At 40.4% G+C, this 17511-nt stretch overlaps 1 protein-coding gene across 1 annotated transcript in view; it reads right to left on the reverse strand.

Moving 5' to 3' along the window:
* Positions 1-2414: 2414 nt before the first annotated feature.
* pex14 (peroxisomal biogenesis factor 14) overlaps positions 2415-17511 on the reverse strand; it is a 44266-nt gene continuing 29169 nt past the window's right edge. Inside the window, exons 6-9 of the mRNA XM_088362348.1 lie at positions 16021-16123; positions 12720-12817; positions 5517-5608; positions 2415-3260 (exon numbers count right to left, since the gene is read on the reverse strand). Of these exons, the coding sequence (XP_088218474.1) occupies positions 2825-3260; positions 5517-5608; positions 12720-12817; positions 16021-16123 (729 nt within the window). The 3' untranslated portion in view covers positions 2415-2824. The remainder of the gene's footprint in view (positions 3261-5516; positions 5609-12719; positions 12818-16020; positions 16124-17511) is intronic.

The raw sequence follows: 17511 nt of genomic DNA on the forward strand, positions 1-17511 counted from the left end.
CCGTGTCATTCTTTTACCTGTCTATTAAGCGGGGAAAGCAAACGCTGTCGATGGAAGAGTCCTTCTCCCCGTGCTCTACATTTGGATTTGAAAAAGTGCCAGAACAAAATAAAATGATACGAGCCAGACAGAGGATTGGGTGTTTAAATAGAAGGTGATGACAAAGTGCTTATATTGGGCATAGACTACTTGTGAAGCCCCTGGACGACCTTGGATTGTCAAATGTTCCCCTTTTCACAAGGAAGGAGCCAGTGTCGAGTAGTCGTGCAGCGTTCCACAGACACTTTTAGTGACAGTCATGAAACGTTTTTTAAAAGGAATTCTTACATCACCACTAAGACACTTTTGAGGAAAGTCATCAATCACTCACACAGAGCACGGTTACAGAGCCAGAATGACACTGGTTTGACACTGGAAGGTTTCTCATTTCACCACTGACACACATTTAAAGGGTAATGAAGGAGGTGAAAGTTTACGCAACAAGTATACACTGTACAATACTATAGTTAAGGATACATGAAAGAAGCTTTCAGAACTCCATGAATGAGGCGGGTAGACTTATATTAGGGTTCAAACCAAGTCTAGTAGTCATCTGAGCATCTGCTTTGGGGCAAACAACGCATGCATTGATCCAAGGAGATACTCAGCTCTCTAACCTGCTGAGTGCTCCGTTCCAGCGAACAATGGAGTTCACAGCACGTCAATACACCATCCTATTGAGTGCTCTCCGTTTAGCAGCATGATTGATGAGGTAAAGGGTTCCAGCCGGGGAGCAAAATAATGTCAAAACCAGGGTGGTACATTGAGCAAACAATTAGGGAGAATGTAGCACAAACAGCGACATCAAGCGTATTTACACTTTTACACTTGTTAAGTGGTGTAGATGGAAGCTGCATTATGGACAAAAATATTCAAATACTGCCAGACACTAAATGATGTACAAGTGGATTTATGACAGTCGGTCTCTATAAATTTCAGGTTGGCTTCAGCTCCAGGGAGAGGTTAATGGATTACAAAGGGATGCAGTATCGAACCACAGAGAAGTTTACATAACTCATTGATACATGAAACACTATTGATCATTGAGACTCCGATAAATTAAATTCATACTCTTGAGCATGCGTAGTAATGTTGAGAATGCAACTTATAGGCAAAAAAAAGTGAGCCTCGCAGTCAGAGGGTCATCCTACCTGGCAGAGTAAAATGACAAATGACAGAAATTGAAACTAAATAGTGCTCAGCGAAATAGATTCGATAAATTTTGTTTATCTGTGAGGCTCATTTGCATAGAGGTGGGCAAGTTTTCCTCCGATTACCTCATTTAGATATACCCAAATGCCACGGGTGCACCGAGACGCATTCTACTTTGCATCGCAGTTCATGTCGCATTTTCAACATCTGCGCGTACTAACATGCTATCTGTTTCCATTTTTACCAGTTAGCGGCAAGCAAAGGCGACGCAATTCGGTCCAGAGTGTAGTAGCCCAAAAAGTACAGATTAGCAAAACAGCACGGGAATGAACACACTTTTTTAAATAATTGAAAATCATTTGTATTATTACACATCCTTTTAAAGAAATTACCATGAATGTTAATTTACATTGCAGCATGAGATTTCTTATAAGCTTTAGATAGAGCCAGACATTCAAACATAACAGTGGTTGGTCAGAAGAGCTATCACACGTGCTGTGCGTTGCTACGAAGGGTATGTGATGGGAAATGAATGTGGTACAAGAGCCGAGATTTATCCTGTTTTCTCACTCACAGACCCGTCTTGAGTTGCAGACAGTAACTAATTCAATAAGTCAAGTATTCATTTATTACTTTCCTTTTCAATCACAGGACATTTTTATAAGCTTCCGGCATCCACCTCCACACACACACACACGCACGCACGCACGCACACACACACACATATGCTGAGAAAACAAGTGACACAAATTCTGCAACTTCCATCTGTGGCAGCCTTTGGTGTCTTACTGCATCATAATATCAAAATACAGGCGCAGTTTTCAGTAAACATTAGTCACTGTAGGAGGGCCTGCTTAATTTGGACCGGGGGGCTTGTTACGGAAAATAACACAATGCAACCGGGCTTTCTGTATTAGATTTGCGTTTTTAGCCTGCTTGACATTTCAAGCAGCATGAACTAATACATCTGTTATTTGTTGATCATTTGATTATTAACATACTTCACAAACCAAATCAGATGCTCTGCTGGAGATGCAGATCGAGTACAGCACATGAGCCCCCCCACACTTCCCCCTCACCTGCCAAGCACAAACAAACACCTTCCATGATTCGTAATTCCGCCCTCAGTGAAAGAAAAGCAACGGAAAAAAACATTTATCTACCATTCTCCTCTGAGCACCCTGACACTTGCATAGAACAAAGCCACTCATCACATTGTAATCTTGAATTTCAAGGCTTTTATTTCACCCAAATGCAACCGCGTTGGCCTTGTGAATTATTGACAGACTGACAACAATGCGGAAGCACAAATAAAAGAGGCTAAAAGCTACGTCCCTGGTCGGGATTGTCCTTTCCAATTGCCATCAAAAGAAACCCAGCTAATGCTTCTCTGCAAGCAGGACAGTAACTTTTGAAGTGAAGAAATGAACATGATTCCTAACCCACAGCTGCACCACGCACTAAACTGTGAATGAGATGATGGAATTGTTTCATCTAAAAGCATTTATACTGCAGTGTCGAGGTTCCACTGAATTTGAAGTGTGACCGAATAAAGCAGAAGCCCACAGGAAATATGACAGAAGCATTAGGAGTGTCACAAACAGGCAGGTGAAGAAGAGAACTTAACAGGTGTCTAATCCACCTCACTTTCATTGCCAGCACCCTCTGGCCGCTTCAATTTGTCATCTTGTTTGTGGATCTGTCCATCTCCACCTTGATGATCCTCAGTCTGCATGCTTCGACCCTCCACTTCTTCCTTTTCCTTTCTAACATGGTCATTCTCTTCTTCCTCTCTCTGCACCTCTATGTGAACCTGGTGTTTCAAGGCCAAGGGCGCTGCCGCGTCGAGGCCTGCGACATCACCATTGACACCGACTGACCCATTCAGCACATCCCGCGGGCTGAGGAGTCCATCTTTCACAGGGGACGAGTCGGCTGACTCGTTACTGACGGGAGATATGTCGCTGCTGCTGTGGTTGCCTGACTGGGAGCTGGATGCTGAGGGTTCTTTCAAGGGAATCTGCCATGAGGGGATCTTAGAAACAGAAGGGGTGGACGGAAATTGCCTCCTGTGACAGAGAATTGAAAAAAATATCACTTATACACTTGTTTCATATTAAAAGGAAGTATGATTGTTTAATCTAGATCGTTGGGCCAAGACTTAGCATTTGGCATCATATCATGCGAAACTTCCGCAAAAGCATGCAAGACTTAAAACTCTCTCTAGTGATCACATTCATATCCAAAGAAAAGTCTGCGGCAACGCTCAAACGTCATGCAACAGATTGTAATCAAATTCCGAGATACCACTGTTCTGCACACAGTCCTGTGATTGGCTGGTGATGTAAGATTTGTAATCACATAACATTTATAGGTGAGCACAAGTATTGCAACAGAAGTGAAGAAGACTTTGGATTCACTTCATCATCATCTGAATTTAAAAACTGCATTAATCCTGTAACCCATTGGCATTGACAACCTTTTGTTTTCTTTTTGTAATGTTGTTCTATGCGTTTACTGCAATTTTGATCAGGTGTTTGTTTATTTTGGACGTGTTGTTTCGACCAACAGTCTCTTTTTTAACAGGTAAAATTCATGCGCTACAACTTTCTGCATCTTGTCTGTGATGAACTCCTTTGTTATTTTGGCTAATTATTTTGCTGCATGATGATATCACATCTCTTCATTGCACATTCCAGCCAGGCCCTCTATTCTTCTTGTGCAGAAGCTGTACTTTTGTTTGTGACATTCATTCACCTGTGGTAGTTGCTGCTGATGTCACAATTCTTTTCAGGCCTTTAATACAATCAAAACTGTTTCTTTCATCAATTACTGCTTTTTTCTTTACTCGCTCCATTCAACGTTTGTAAGAACACAAGTGGTTTCTTCAAAACGGTTGGAGAGGCTATAGCCAATGTTTGTACAATAAGGTTTTTTGAATTTTTCATCATATCTTCACAATTGTTCACCTAGATGAAAAATGGGATGATTCAAACAAAAAAGTACCGTCTTGTAAGTAGTGTATCAGATCCAGATGTAAATATCTGGGAATGAAAGATGAAACGTTGGCCCACATTCATCATACTCAAATGTTTTCAGTATATGACGAAAAACAATGCAATTAGTTCATAAGGGGCATCTATGGATATGTAATCCTCTTAAATGGACAAATTGATCTTGGCTGTATTATGATTATTGGAAAGATTCTGTGTTGCAGTTACAGTACAAGAGAAAACACTTTTGATCAGCCTTTGTTTTCCAGCGAGTGTTTCCCTTCACTTATCCTTTACTCTAACAAATGAGTGAAAGTGAAAGTAAGATCATAGGAGTAATAGGTGTCTTGTTTACCCATAAAAGTATGAAAATAAAGAAGCCGGTGCTGAAATGCTGATGACTGCAGTATGCTAATGGGGGACAGCTAGTTGTGAAATAAAAGCAATGGTGCAATCTGTAACCTCTAATGCCACAGTGAGACGATACCCCAAAACCACTTTTGACATTTATGGTTGTCTAAGTGTGCAAGTAATTTGGAAGACCATATAATCTTTTATTAATTCATACCTAAACGCAAATGTTTGTGTGATTCCTGGAGCAGTACAACAAGTTAAAAACGGGCTTAAGACTGCTGCATGATAATTGTTCACAAGATGACCATCTATGCGACCAGTGATGTCAACATGAACATTTTGCATGCTTCCATTTTTAAAGTAACATTTGAAAGCTACCATCTTACTAGAAAATTATAAAACTAATAATGCATGATGGAAATAACCACACTGCACCTCACTAGGGATCCTCCAAAAGTTAATATTTATAAAATGTATGTGCCATACAAATTAAAAAAAAAAAAACAGTTAACTATTGAACCTATTGAAAAATAAGATACCATTGTGGGCCATGTTGTGATCTATCACAATTACTAAATTTGAACATGATGATTGTGACGTGTTTCACATTTGCAACTATGAACTGCACATTAACTAATTCACTGCCAGCCCAGTTAAAATGGATCTCTGACATCTACGTATAGCCATCAATGGCAGTGAATGGCGTAAAAATATTTTAACACATACTTGATGAGGATAGAGGATTAAGTACAAATATTATTGTGATTAAAATGTATTCAGATGTGTGTACAAGCGATTCAAAAGGGAGGCTCCTGTTCAATACAGTCATGGGTTATATGTGTGTGTGTGTGTGTGCGTGTGTGTGTGTGTGTGTGTGTGTGTGTGTGCGTGCGTGTGTGTGTGTGCATGTGGATGTGGATGTGTGCGCGTGTGTGTGGATGTGGGCACATGTGTGTAGGAACTGAAAAACTTTGTTACCTGCTGAGCAGTAAACCCTTCAAAGAGACTATCTCAGCTTTCAGCTCTCCAACTGTTTGGTTGTCCAGGATGCGAGTGGTTGCAGATGCCGCCTATAGGAAAATATGACACACAATGCATACAGCCAAAGTCAACATGCCTTTTTCATCAACCCCTCCATTGTCACTTAATACAATAGGAAATCATTTCAAAAACAGCTTTGTTCAAAAAAGACACATCAGCTATTGAGTAAACAAACATGGCAAACACAAAAAGCCTCACTACTTGTGTAGGTTGTCATGACAATCATCTGTCACCTCGGCAACCTCTCCATAGCTTGTGACTTGGGACAAACAGTCCCACGACAGGTATATTCATGGCCTCTCACAGAGGGAATCATGCTGTTTTAACACAAATCTCCTGACTATTCTGAAAAGGTTCAGGCAGAGTTCAGTGTTTTAGATAGTGGCCAAGTTCATGTGCGCTTACCACTGCTTTACAGTATATCAAATGTGTTTGGTGTCTTGATGCACACAATAAAACTAGAAACTTAATTAAAAACAATAATGCATAGAAAATACACAGGTTCGTGATACAGGAAGAATAAAAGGGATTAAAGTATATTTGGTTGGGATTTCATGCAATGTGAACCCAGCTCAACCTGTCTCATATAGTACCTAATGCTCATTCCTTTTTTTGCCACTCTCATTTCTTAAAAGGGCCACACGCAATTATCTTCACTCTGGGATATTGAAAGTGAATGAGTTTACAAAGGGTCATTCAAAAGGCTTGACTAAAGCCAACTTGAACTAATGAGCTCAGCTTTGTTTGTATTGACATCTGAAAATGCATCTTAAAATTATATTTGACCAGATTCGAGAAGCAGATTTCAAATTATTATGACATATCTTGCTTTGAAACACACAAGCAATCCTTGAAGGTTTATAGAAGACCAAATAGTGTGTAGTGGAGCATAAAAAAGAACATGCAATGACTTGATCTTTAACCTCAGTTACCTCAGGGATCTTGTTACATAATCATAAAATCAGTAAGGCTACTGCTTTGGACTACAGGCATTAACGTTAAAAGTCAAGTTAGAAATCTCAATAGACGCGGTGGATCACCTCCAAATGTGGGGGAAATCCCATTAGTCCTGTTTAGTTAGTTTGTTCTAAATCTTCAAATACTTTGGGTTGGAGGTTAAACAATTTTAAGTTCAACTGTAAATCGATGGATGGATAGATGGTGCCTGTTCTTACAATTAGAGACTTGAATTTTAGCAAGACCTCCATGGAGAGAAGAGATTATTTAGGCTACTCAATTGAGAAGGAGCAAAGTCACGGAGAAACCGGACTAAAACTGTAATTAAATCTCTCCTAACCCACCAGAGGACGCTTGTTAGGAATTGTGGACCCCCTATCAGAGAAAGAGTGATAATTTGGACTCTATCGCTTGTAATTAAATCTAAGAGAAATTAATTGAATCACATCTGAAAGGGATCACACTCATTTACTGAGCCAGGAGGAGGCCGAGGAGGAAAAGTGAAGGGCTAAAGAAAAGGAGGAGATGAAATATATTTTCTCAGTGGTAGCGGTTATCAGCTCCAAAACCTGATGATAAGAAGCCATGTTTTGGAGCTAACTGAAAACATTCTTATTACAGTCGTCACCTAATTAGAAGTATCTTAAGCCCTTCCCTCCCTGAGGATTCAATATGGGAAAGCATGACTCTTTTGACTTGACATGACTTATGGACTTCCAAATTAAGCTGTGAGACTAATCGATTTTAATCAATAAATTTATTTGTCACAATTTGTTTTATTTTCATTGTTTTTAAGAGGTACCCACTTACAGCTATTTGCATTGCTTGCTTAATAACAAGTTCACAAAGGTATACTGTAATAGGAAATTTGGGGACCAATTTGTGTGGACAACGTGATTGGAGTTTTCTTTCTTTCGTTCTTCTTTCTTTCTTTCTTTTCTTGTTTTATTTTTCTTGACTAGAGCAGATAGAAGAGGCTGTTTGTGTCATTGTTATAGGCTGGAAATTAACTCCCAGCCAACTGAAGCAGCGCCCTTCATTTAAAATCAGGGTGGTTGAAGCACACTCAGTGCTTGACGTTGCAGAAGCAGATACTGACTTGTCCATGCGTGAGATTGGTGCGTGCAAACTGCGTTTATAAAGGTAAATGTAAAGATCTCCTCTTTGGGATGATACAATCTGCCGTGCATGTGTCGTGCAAATTAGAGACTGCCTTGCACTGCCGATCGTTACTTTGTGTGTGATTTCACCCCCTCCCACACCCACCCGTAGTTGTGCCACATGGTCAGGGAGTGTTATTAAAAATATTTTTGAGATGATGATGATAATTACTTCAATGAATTGATTCCTACAGTAATTCAGAGAGATTGGCCAACGCGGTTTTATGAATGAAATACAATGACATTCACTACAGATGTCCACAGAGCACTAAATCTGTCTGCCTGCAACTCTATCAAATCCACTAAAATCGCACTATACCACCTAAACTGCCACTTAGACCTGCTTTTAGCAAGTCTAAAATCTAGTCTACTTTTCGTCACCAAATGGCCAGATGCAGCTCCATTCGCTGGACTTGCCCTGGCCTGAAAATGAGGATGCGCCCCTTTTTACACTAAACGTACGGACACCTGAGTACGCAAAGAGGGCCCAAGGTCTCCATATGTACCACATTTTAAGACCCTTCTAACGACATTTGATCAAGTAGCAACTTTTAAGACCCTTCCAGTGACATTTTATTAAGAGAGACAAATCATGAGTGAAAACATTTTCCCATTTTGTTCAGTGTTGACATTTAATCAAATTGTACTGAGTTTGACACGTGCTGTTGTCATTTCTTCACCAATTTATGCACTGAAAGCAGAGAGATAAACAGAATCCAATTTTATGGCCAGGATATGCAATGGGAGGAAACAGTATGTGAATCAGTGGTTTTATTCTTGTGATTTGAACGATCAGATGACTTTTCAGGAGCAATTTTTAGAAATTCCCAATGTCCACATGCTTTTTTCTCCAATTACACTAAGCCTCTTGCCCAAAGTCAGCTGGAATAGGCTCCAACCCACACGACACTGATGAAGGCAAGCGCTAAGAAAACGAATCTATGAGTGAAAAGGCTTTACTCTTCAACTCTTGATCGTAGATTGGGAAGATGAAAACAAAGATACGTACTGTAGCTTAGTTGGGTTGCTACTTGACTGGCTATGGGAAATTGCGGGTCCCAGGGTGAGACCATTTGAGAAGAACTGGATTCTATCACTTCATATGAAAAAAGAAGACTTAACAATGAAACCGTTAACTTCTGGCTACATACATAACATGTATTATCTTACATCGATGCTGTCGAGCAACACTATCTCATACATGTCTTATTAAATTCAAAGAAACCTAATCAAACGTTGAGCCCGTGCTGAATTTCAGCCTTGAGATACATTATGTTTGCGTGTATACACACACATTGTGTGGAACTTCAGTGTTAAGTGCTTGGATGCAGGCTAAGTGTTGGCGTATCAATGTCCGTTGAGACTGAAAGTGCGCTCAACCTCAAGTGCTGACATATCTCACACACCGCAAAAGCTTGTAAGATCTGATGTTTGCACAAACTGCTGATCAAGATAATTATCAGCAATCTATTTTATGGCATCGGCACTAAAATCCCCCCAGATCTGAAAGTTTACTTTGAAATGCATGGTGACCTGGATTTTTAATTATTAATGAAATTATTTGTCGGCATTAATTGCTGAGACCTATACATAATCTTGGAATTTCTGATGCAAAGTTGTTTCATATTTACAACACGTGTACAGGATACGAGTCAGCATTGAAGCTGCACCACTTAAAGATAGTTTGATGGAGGGCTATTCAATTATGACATCAGTTGGGCCAAATTTTCAAATCAAGAAATGTAGCCGGGCCATACACATTAGGCGCACAGTAAATGGACATGTTTTCCCCAGTATCTTGCCACTACTGCTGTCTTTAGCAAAACAAGACTGTGTATTGTTGAGGTCAATATGGTGAGGCTACGCAAGTGATACATTCACAATATCAAACAACGACATCAAACACTGTAGGAATTTTTGAAATCTTTGCATATCTTGAATACAATTCAATTCAGGCAGGCTGGACCGCAGACTGGGCCACTATGGGGTTAGTTCTGGCATGCACGTGGGCCATGGGCCGCTACTTGAAAAGCGATGGTTTAATGGATAAACTTATTTATCAAGGTGGAATATACACAGAAGTACCAAAACCATATTTACTCTTATATACTTGATTTATTTGTACAGTACCCTACTTGTTTAAGAATACTTACAAACTTTACTAACTCCATGAAAAACATTGGTTAAAACAATAGTATCAAAGCATTCTTTGCAACCTACATATGTATTTTCACTTGTCACGATTCTAGTCATCTGTAATGTAGAATTTAATTGTGAACTCATTTCGCTCAGCATATTGCAAAAAGCTGCACAGGCAAATGTACAGACCTGCAAACAATACTAATTATACCAAATATACCCCAAAAATGATATGCGTATTACATGAACCAACACTTTGCACACTGTGTCTTGATTGTATAAATACTATAAATAGAGATATTCTCTATTATTTGTAAGAAGACAGATTAAACACAATGTATTTGCTGGCTGGAAAATAAGACATATCAACTGTAGCAGCACTCAAGGACAACTAACAGCTCATCTGGCTAAATGAAGATAAACGCCTCTGGCCCATTAGCAAAAAGATCTTTAACAAGCCTTGTTTAAGAGTGTCTGAAGGCAAATTAATTCAGAGTTGCACTGCCGGCAGACACTACATTTTCAAGTAACGCATGTATATTTAAGATGAAATTAGTTTCAAACGGAAGTCCCCAGAGGAGAGGTTTTGAGTGGAAACATTGGTAGAGTGCAATTGATTTCACTCTATTTATGCTATTTCCCACTGGCAGTTAGTCTCGCACAAGCTAGGAGGCGGTTTCTCTAATCTTCAATGCTGTACCCACTAATAAAGAGAACGATCAGTGAGGTGAGACAGCAGGGCAAACATGGTTAACAGGCAGATTTGTAACGATAATGGGCCAGAAATATAACAGTCTGTTTAACATCAGGGATGAATCATCAAGGGGCAAATCTATACTACAGTAAAGCTGCTGGAATACAGCAAATGAACCAAGACAGAATAGTGAAAAAAGGTCTAAATGATCTCATGCCATGAGGTAAAAAAATGTGCATCAAAGGCTGCATTTCAACTGCAGGTCGAAGGGCTCGATTTCAAATTAGTGCACAAGTCCCTGTTTCTACTTAACGTCTGAAACATTGTGCATGCGCACGCCTAACAATAGAGTAAATACACAAATACACAAATATCAACCTTTGCTAGCAACAAGCTCAACAGATTTTTTTTTAAACACAAATGTTTCCGTTATGGTTTTCTTTAGTTTCCAATTTGGGGTCACTACATGCCCTCTACAAATGAGTGGTTTCCAAACTACAAGAAATGTTTACTCAGCAGCCGAGGAAACCGAAAGCTCCATGTGTTTTGGCTTAAAGTCACATTTCCGTGTTGAGAGGTATAATTGCTAAGCGTGGCACACTTTGAGCAGCGTGGCAGTGAGGCAAACCCTAAAAGCCGCAAACGGTGAATAAGAAGTAGCTCATGAACATGTGTTTGTAATCTCAAGTCCTAGACCTGAAAACAATTTACCAATTTCCTCCACGGTCAATGAGTCTTCCTGCGGGGGAAAATTTAAGATCTACGCTGTAACTGTAAAGCTGAGTTTACGATTTGTTTAATGGGTATTTTGATGTGAAATATACTTTTTATACACTAGTGCGCTCCAGCAAGGTACTCACAGCAAATGAAGTAGACACATTTTAATGCAATGTGTGATTTGAAAATGACAAATGAAAATGGAAAAAAAAGCATTCCTCTATCCACCTGTGATGTGGCTGGAGCTTATTATCACCACTATTTTATCAGTACGATTCCACTTCAAGGACAATTGTCATTATTAAAAAAGAGTGGCACAGGCAGAAAAGCAGAGTCACGTTATTTATCAAGTAAACAAAACGTATCATTTATTATACTGGTAATATTAATGCATTTTTTTCCATTTCAAAAACATGTTTCTGCTATTGCGAATGACAGAATAAGCAGTTGAAAACTTGAAATGCCACAAAATGAGCTACGAATCTTTGAATCAAACTTGTCCTGGGGAAGCACTTATACTTTTTCCCCTCTTTTGAGTTGAAGCAGATGTGTCCACATATGTTTCCCTGCAATATCCAGATGCTCGCCATGTGCTTAACAAGCTGTGGACATAAAACATTGTCTAGGATTGTCTACTTCCAAGACACTTTTTAGAGCCCAGAGATCATAAAGTAAATTACGAGCCGTGTTATAAAAACAGCGAGCAACATTTCATGCCAGCACATCACTTTTTAGAACACAGCCACTTCATCTAAACACTTAAAATTTCGAAAAGATTACCAACACTGTCTATAAAAATCAAGGCAAAGACAAACGACAGTATAGTTTAACATTATGGCCCCATAATGAGATGAACCGTACTTGTGTGTTGAGCAGCTTTAGTTCTGATGATAAACTGTATAATAAGGCTGTCTATATCTATGGCAGTTATGAGCAAGGGCAGCATGGGAAGTTTTAGTGCATAGAAGCCTGGAGAAAACTCTTCGCGCCTCTCCTAATCAATCTGGAGAGTTCAGATGAGCACCTTTACTGGGCTCCTTTGCAATTTCAAAGTTATTGCTTGTCCAACAATCATCACAGTGAGTCATTACGAGATTACAGGAAAACCTTTATAGAATTGTCCACGTTATGTTGTCTCATACTTGCTAGGATTTTCCTTTATAGAACAAAAAAATACTGTAAATTGTGGGATTATGATTGCAGGAATGATTAAGTAGTTATGAAGAGAGTGGCCTTCGCTATTAGACAAATATAGGCTTAAAACCCCAGCATAAAACTCCTAATCGCAGGTTATAAAGCAAGGTCTACCATGTGCAGGACCTGGAATACATTACAGTATGATTAAGGGCCAAAATCCAGTTTGGGGATTATTTTAATAATACCGTGTATAAAGTCATACTAGCATGATTCATTGTTTATTGCTGGCAATTGTGAACAATGTTGAGATGATGACGACGATGAGACGACAACTACCTCTGCTGCAGTCAGCTCCTGGCAGAGCTCCTGGATTTTCTGCTGCTGTTGGACCAGGAGCTCTTGGAGCGAAGTCATGGTTTGCTGTAGTTGTCCAACTGATAAAACAGAAAAGAAAAAAAGTTATTTGACACAGCACGTACAAAAGACTGTATTGGACATTTTTAAGGTTACATCCCCAAAAAGTTCAACTTTTGTCGCAGATCCGAGTATCGCTATTATTGTACAGGCAATAGCAAGACGCTATTTGGTCAGTCACTGGGGTGGCTTGTGGACATGGGGCTGCACATAGGATGAAGATATTAATCTCTAGTGTCTGAACTTAAATCAAATAACAGTCTCTAACCTTCCATTATCCATCCAGACACTTGCCTCCTAATGCATCTTAAACCCTCAAACGATCAACAAAGAAAAAAAAACAAAGCTCTCATTTAGGAGGAGGCTGCCAGACAAAATGTCCTCCTAATCCGAATAAATAATGTGCTTTTTTTCCATTGACTTTGAAGATTGAATTAGTTCAAGTGTTGGTGTTGGATGCGGGTGTATGATTTCAAATAACAGCGGGCACAGTTTGTTGGCCCCTGCTTCCAGTCACGCATGTATTACCAAACAATGCATTAAGTTTCCCTGAGCTGATTATATTATAGAAAACCAATAAACATTCATATAAATCATGGGCGTGTAAAGTGTTAAATCAAGCCTAATAGGATTAACATCAACAGTTATTGTGGCGGTCCACTGCTGAGGTTGTCAGGCCAATGCTTAAAAGCCTGATCTGCAGCCGGCTGGATGGGATACATGGAACCAGGGAAACGTAGGCTGGGACAAAAAAGCTTGAGCCAGGATGTGAAGTAGAAAAGCAGCACAGACAAAATATTTGATCTTATAAAAAGGTAGCACCTGTATTTAAAATGGGTGGGGTTATGTTTAATTTAGGTAGGGTGCTGACATGTTTGATCTTTCCATGCTTGCAGAATCCAACAAAATACAAGTTAGAGCAGGATAGCTGATGGCAAAAACCAGATTAAAGCTGGTTATTGAATTTGGGAAGCTGAACGTGACCAATCACTCACAGGGTTGTAATAAAAGTTAATGCAACAGCCCTCTTAAAAAAGGTGTCACTAAACTCAAGGGTTGCCCTTTTGAATTCTAATGACGCCTTACTCCACAATGGCTTTTACATATGAGTATTAAGTCAGTCTACCAGCTTGTGTTGCTGACTTCCGCATTAACATTGGCCTAAGTTTTAAACAACTGCAGCCAAACTGTCCACAATCCAACCTTTGACTCCTTTGTACTGACAAAAATGCATAACTTCTTATCCCTAGTCATCACAGATATGAAGCAAGAATAATGAAGTCAATGACTTTGGCAAAACATGAATCAGAAGGCAGCTGTAGCTTGGACACACACGTGTGTGTGTTTGTGTATGTGTGCGTCAGTGGGCTTGTGAGCGCGTGACAGAAAGATGAGACACGATGACATGTGAGGCTTGCAGCTGGTGTGCGGAGGGTTCATATTGTCCATTCAGTAAATTATTCAGTAAATACCTCAATATAATGTACACTACATATGTCCGGTTCTGTATATCTTAATGGCCAGCTGGTCACCAATATGGTGCCCAAAGACACAGCGAGCCCAAACAGCCGCACAATTCCATTACAGCCTCAGTGCACTGAAGTTGTTCCAAGATCCATTCATTAATTGTCCATGTGAAGTTGCAGGCAGATCATAATGGGAGTCAAGGCCCCTCCACTCGAGCTGGTGCTGGTGTTGGCGAGAGAGACTAATGTAGTCCACCGTTGAACTAGATACATCACCTTGTTGCAACTGGCAGTCAAGAAACATATGAACTTTAACAAAAGAGGGTTCAAGCAGTTGGCAGCAGTGGGACGTGTGGTCGCTATTATTCAGTGCAGCAAGGAGGGACTCTGCGAGAGGTGGAGGCAAACAAAGCGCAAGCAGTGGGAGTAATGTACAGTAATTGCAAGCCCCACCCCCCACCCCAATTGTCGACTACAACAGTCATTAACTAGAATGGCCGTTTGGCTACTGCAAGTCATAGCAAATTAGTTCCAACACTGGCTGCGGAGGAGCGTGTTGGCAACATTTATTTAGTCATGGATTTATTTTTGGGACTCGTATGCATGTATATCGACTGCATGAGAGCAAAAGGTGAGCGCGTTAGACTCAACAATTCAGAGTTAGAACGAGACAGGCCAAAATGACCATCAATAGAGTTCTGTTAACAGAAAATGAACGTCGTTCACTTGAAGCGGCATGTATTTCACAAATAGAATATTTTTTTGGAACTTATCCCTTGGCGTGGCTCACACGAAAATAAAAAAAAGCATGTGTTTCTGCAATTAGGAAGCGCTGAAAAGCGTAGCTGCTCTAGAAGCATCCAGTAAACTTTATCTGGTGGGGCTGGGCACAGGCCTCTGCTGCTCTCCCGACTCCCCTCCCCGTGGCCTGAGCTTCTGTACATTGCGAATGGGCCGTTTGATGGTTGGTTCTGGGGCTGGAATGAACCGATTCTATTCCATCCATTTAAATGGAAAACAAATTGCTTCAATTTACAAACATTTGTGTGCGCAAATAGAGAATCACAATAAATTAAGTTCCTGAACCAAGAGAAGATGGTAGGTACCATCAGTGGAAGCGGGTCATCGAGTTGAAGCTTTGTCAAAAGGCCTCTTATTTACACCATCCTGGATTTTTAATTATACTGAGGAAGAGGATGGGAAGCATCTCTCTCGCTCTCTCTCTGCATGTCTGACAGCTAGCTTGAGATTCCCCACCTGTCCAAGATGGGAGCTGCACCTGCCACTGTGTACTTAATCACCCACAAGGGCCAATGCTGGGCCCAGGCGCCACACAGTGCCATGCTGTATGAACATCCAACCAACATGTACACAAGCAACACACCAAATTAAAATGAACTTTCTCGCCACCTACGGGGCAGAGCGTGGCTGATGATGATGACAGTGAAGCACCGGATAGAGTCGGTGCAGGGATGGAAGAGCGATGGAAGGTGGGGGATGAGAGAAGGTGGGTTGGTGGAGGAGGAGGGGAAAAAGTTGTCATTTCCTGACTCCTCATTAATATTCTGAGGTTAAGAGCTTTTCAGCGAAACGTAATTAATTGAGCTCGAGCCTGACAGTAAACAAGCAATTTCAAATTAAATTGAAATGACAGCAGCATCATTTGTTAAAAACACGCAGGGCCTCCCAATTTTGGCAACAGATAAATGAGGGAAAATGTTAAGGAGGGAGAAACTGATGAAGATATTAATCTTCACCTGTCTGTGTCAGCGTGCCACTCATTGCTGCGATGTTGCTCTCCATCTTCTGCAGATGCTTCTTGTCCTCTCGGCTGTCCATAATGAGGGGAAGGATGTATTTCTGCAATTAAAAGCGTGGCACCACATTAGACTTCTCTCTGGTGGGAAGTGGAAGAAAGATGAGTAGAAGACAGTGCCACCAAGACGCGGCAGTGGAGGGTCAAAGACATTGTTTTATTGTACTAGTGCATCATTGTGTAAACTATGGCTGATTAAGTGCACATTTCCGTGTCCAAGCAAGTGATTCGAGTATCAGGTGTTGAAGCCATTAGTAGATTAGAAAATGCCTTCACAGCTGTTGTTATTATTGCTTTAACATTTTAGTAATCTATCAAACTGATTCTGCCTTCAAGTTGGAGCATTTGATTTAGGGTTGTCGATTATTTGAGATTTAGATGCATTCCACTTGCAATTACATTTATTTATAAGGTAAATGATAATGAGGGGTGACAAAAATTCATCAGCTCAATCACTAATGATAACTTTCTGATGGTCCGTGTTTGTTGTTGGCTGAGATGCAAACATTCCTGACAAAATCAAAATATTCAGAATGTTGCTGAGAAATTATGATAGGAGTTGGCATTTCTGCAGCCGTGAAAGTATGCACATCGCTCGGAAGGAACTCGTAGAGAAATCTGTTAAAAATCTGAGAATGATCCAGTCGGTAAATGGAACAGTAGCAATTAATGCCTTATGTAATATATTAACATTTCTTTTAGTGTTTTCAGTTGAATCTTCATTTTGGTGGATGTCTTAAAAATATGGAGGACTAGCCTCTTCAGAATTAATTTTCTGTCTCGCTCAATTGACACCAGGGCACAGCAGCGCAAGTAATAAACACTTTTTAGGGGGGTAAAAAAATAAATGAGTGTTAACACACGGTAATTAATAAATGGGTTGCTGAGACTGAGGTGTTTACAAGGTGCACAATAAAGTATGGGCAGAAGCCAGAACATATGGTACGGCTGGCGAGATCCTCGTGTGACATGACTGCAACCTGTGCCGTCCCGCAGGGGGATCCAATACTCGTGACTGGGGGCTGCTTAACCTTGCGCGCCTGTGTATTTTTTCAAGCTAAAGTCTGTTGCAAAAAAAAAATGATGAGGTGATCCGAAAACTGTGGAAATAATGATTGGATAACAGGACCCACTGAAAACTTAAAGTTACATATGTTCACACACTCAAAGAGGGAAGGTGCATCATCAAGCGCGAGATCGAGTGCTGAAGCTTCCACCCACTCCAAAATGAGCGTAATGGCTTCCACATGCCACCCGTGGGATTTAATCGCACTGAGGACAAGGGGCCTTATGAGCTCATGTTCAATGCCGTTAAGCCTGATACTAACCAGGGTGATTATTTTTAGATGGTCTAAAAAGGGTTTGAGGCATGGCACGATATGTTTTAAAGAGAAAAACATAACTGTGGGGAAGGAAAAGTACTACCATGAAG

The sequence above is a fragment of the Syngnathus floridae genome, chromosome 2, assembly GCF_059516105.1.
Source record: "Syngnathus floridae isolate MCC-2025c chromosome 2, RoL_Sflo_1.0, whole genome shotgun sequence".
NCBI classification, from domain to species: domain Eukaryota; kingdom Metazoa; phylum Chordata; class Actinopteri; order Syngnathiformes; family Syngnathidae; genus Syngnathus; species Syngnathus floridae.